The sequence below is a fragment of the Carlito syrichta genome, unplaced genomic scaffold (genome assembly GCF_000164805.1).
Source record: "Carlito syrichta isolate Samal-C Ts95f unplaced genomic scaffold, Tarsius_syrichta-2.0.1 Scaffold143201, whole genome shotgun sequence".
Lineage (NCBI taxonomy): Eukaryota > Metazoa > Chordata > Mammalia > Primates > Tarsiidae > Carlito > Carlito syrichta.
This window is the reverse complement of record NW_007087297.1, coordinates 1-1,138: the sequence shown is the minus strand read 5'-3', so window position 1 is coordinate 1,138 and position 1,138 is coordinate 1. Positions and strand designations below refer to the sequence as shown.

Sequence of the window (1,138 nt, the reverse complement as noted above, 5' to 3'; positions counted from 1 at the left end):
CGGTGAGGGGGTGCCAGCCGTGCCCACCCCCGGCGGAGCCAGACACGGAGGCTCGGTGAGGGAGCAGGAAGCCCTTGGCGACGCCAGCTGCGGTGGTGACGCGGCCGGTGGCGCGGGGCTCTGCTGGGGTGACGACCAGCAACCCCGGACCAGTCCCCAGTGAGCCGAGCGTGCACTCCGTCGTTACCGCCCGCCCGTGCCTGTGCGCCCGGCCGGCCAGGAAGTCCCCCTGCAGATCCTGCTCTGGGCGCCCTCCTCCCGCCAGGCCCTCCCCCGTGCCACGGTGCTCCCGCCAGACTCTTGCCGCCGTCACTTGGAGCCCTCCGTGTCCCCCTGTGCCAGGCCCAGGGGAGGCTCTGGGGAGAGGCTGGCCTGATACACACATGAACGAGTGACCCCGTTACACGGATTCTGCACCTGATACATGCATGAACGAGTGACCCCGTTACACGGATTCTGCACCTGGGTGGGGCCTGCTCCCCCCACAGTGGACCCCTGGGGCTGTGCACCTGGGGGAGCCAGCCCCCCGTACGCTTCCTCCGGGAAGTCCGCCCGGGCCTCACCTTTGTAGAGGGGCGTCTCGCGGGACTTGTTGGAGATGTCAGGCTCTGCCCCCGCCTGGAGCAGCAAGAGGAGGCAGTCCAGGTGTTCCCTGCACGTGGCCAGGTAGAGGGCCGTTTCCTCCTGCAGGGTGCGCTGGTCAATGGCCGCCGGGTACGCTGGGGAGCACGGCCGGGAGATTCAGGAGGGAGGGAGACGCCCGGACACACCGGCCTTCCCGGCTTCCTCCTAGCTCCAGGGACAGCCATGCGTGGCGTCCCCGGAATCCAGCACCCTGGACGGCAGGCGCCTTGCCCTTCTCCGGGACGGTTCCGGCTTCCTAGCCTTGAAGCCCAGCTCAGAGGACACCTCCCTGGGAAGCCTTCCGTGATGGAGCCCCTCCCGCTGAAGGCTCCTGGCCTGCCCTTGCACTGCCACCAGCCATTGCGAGAAACTTGTCTCCCGCCCTCTGGGGTCCTCGAACGTGAGGGGAGAGGTGCCCCCTGCTTGCGGCGGTCACCCCTGAGAATCTGGCTCGGGGGAAGTTGGGGCCCAGGACGCATGGCGGCTGGGGGGTGGCCTCGGCGGCGGGCGGCGG

General features: G+C 69.6%; 1 protein-coding gene across 1 annotated transcript in view; it reads right to left on the bottom strand.

Annotated features, from left to right (window-relative positions):
- LOC103251608 (ankyrin repeat and SOCS box protein 2) overlaps positions 1–719 on the bottom strand; it is a gene marked incomplete at both ends in the record, with an annotated part of 2,524 nt that extends 1,805 nt beyond the window's left edge. The window contains one exon of the mRNA XM_008050195.1: positions 564–719. Coding sequence (XP_008048386.1) covers positions 564–719 — 156 coding nt within the window. The remainder of the gene's footprint in view (positions 1–563) is intronic.
- Between the last annotated feature and the right edge of the window lie 419 nt (positions 720–1,138).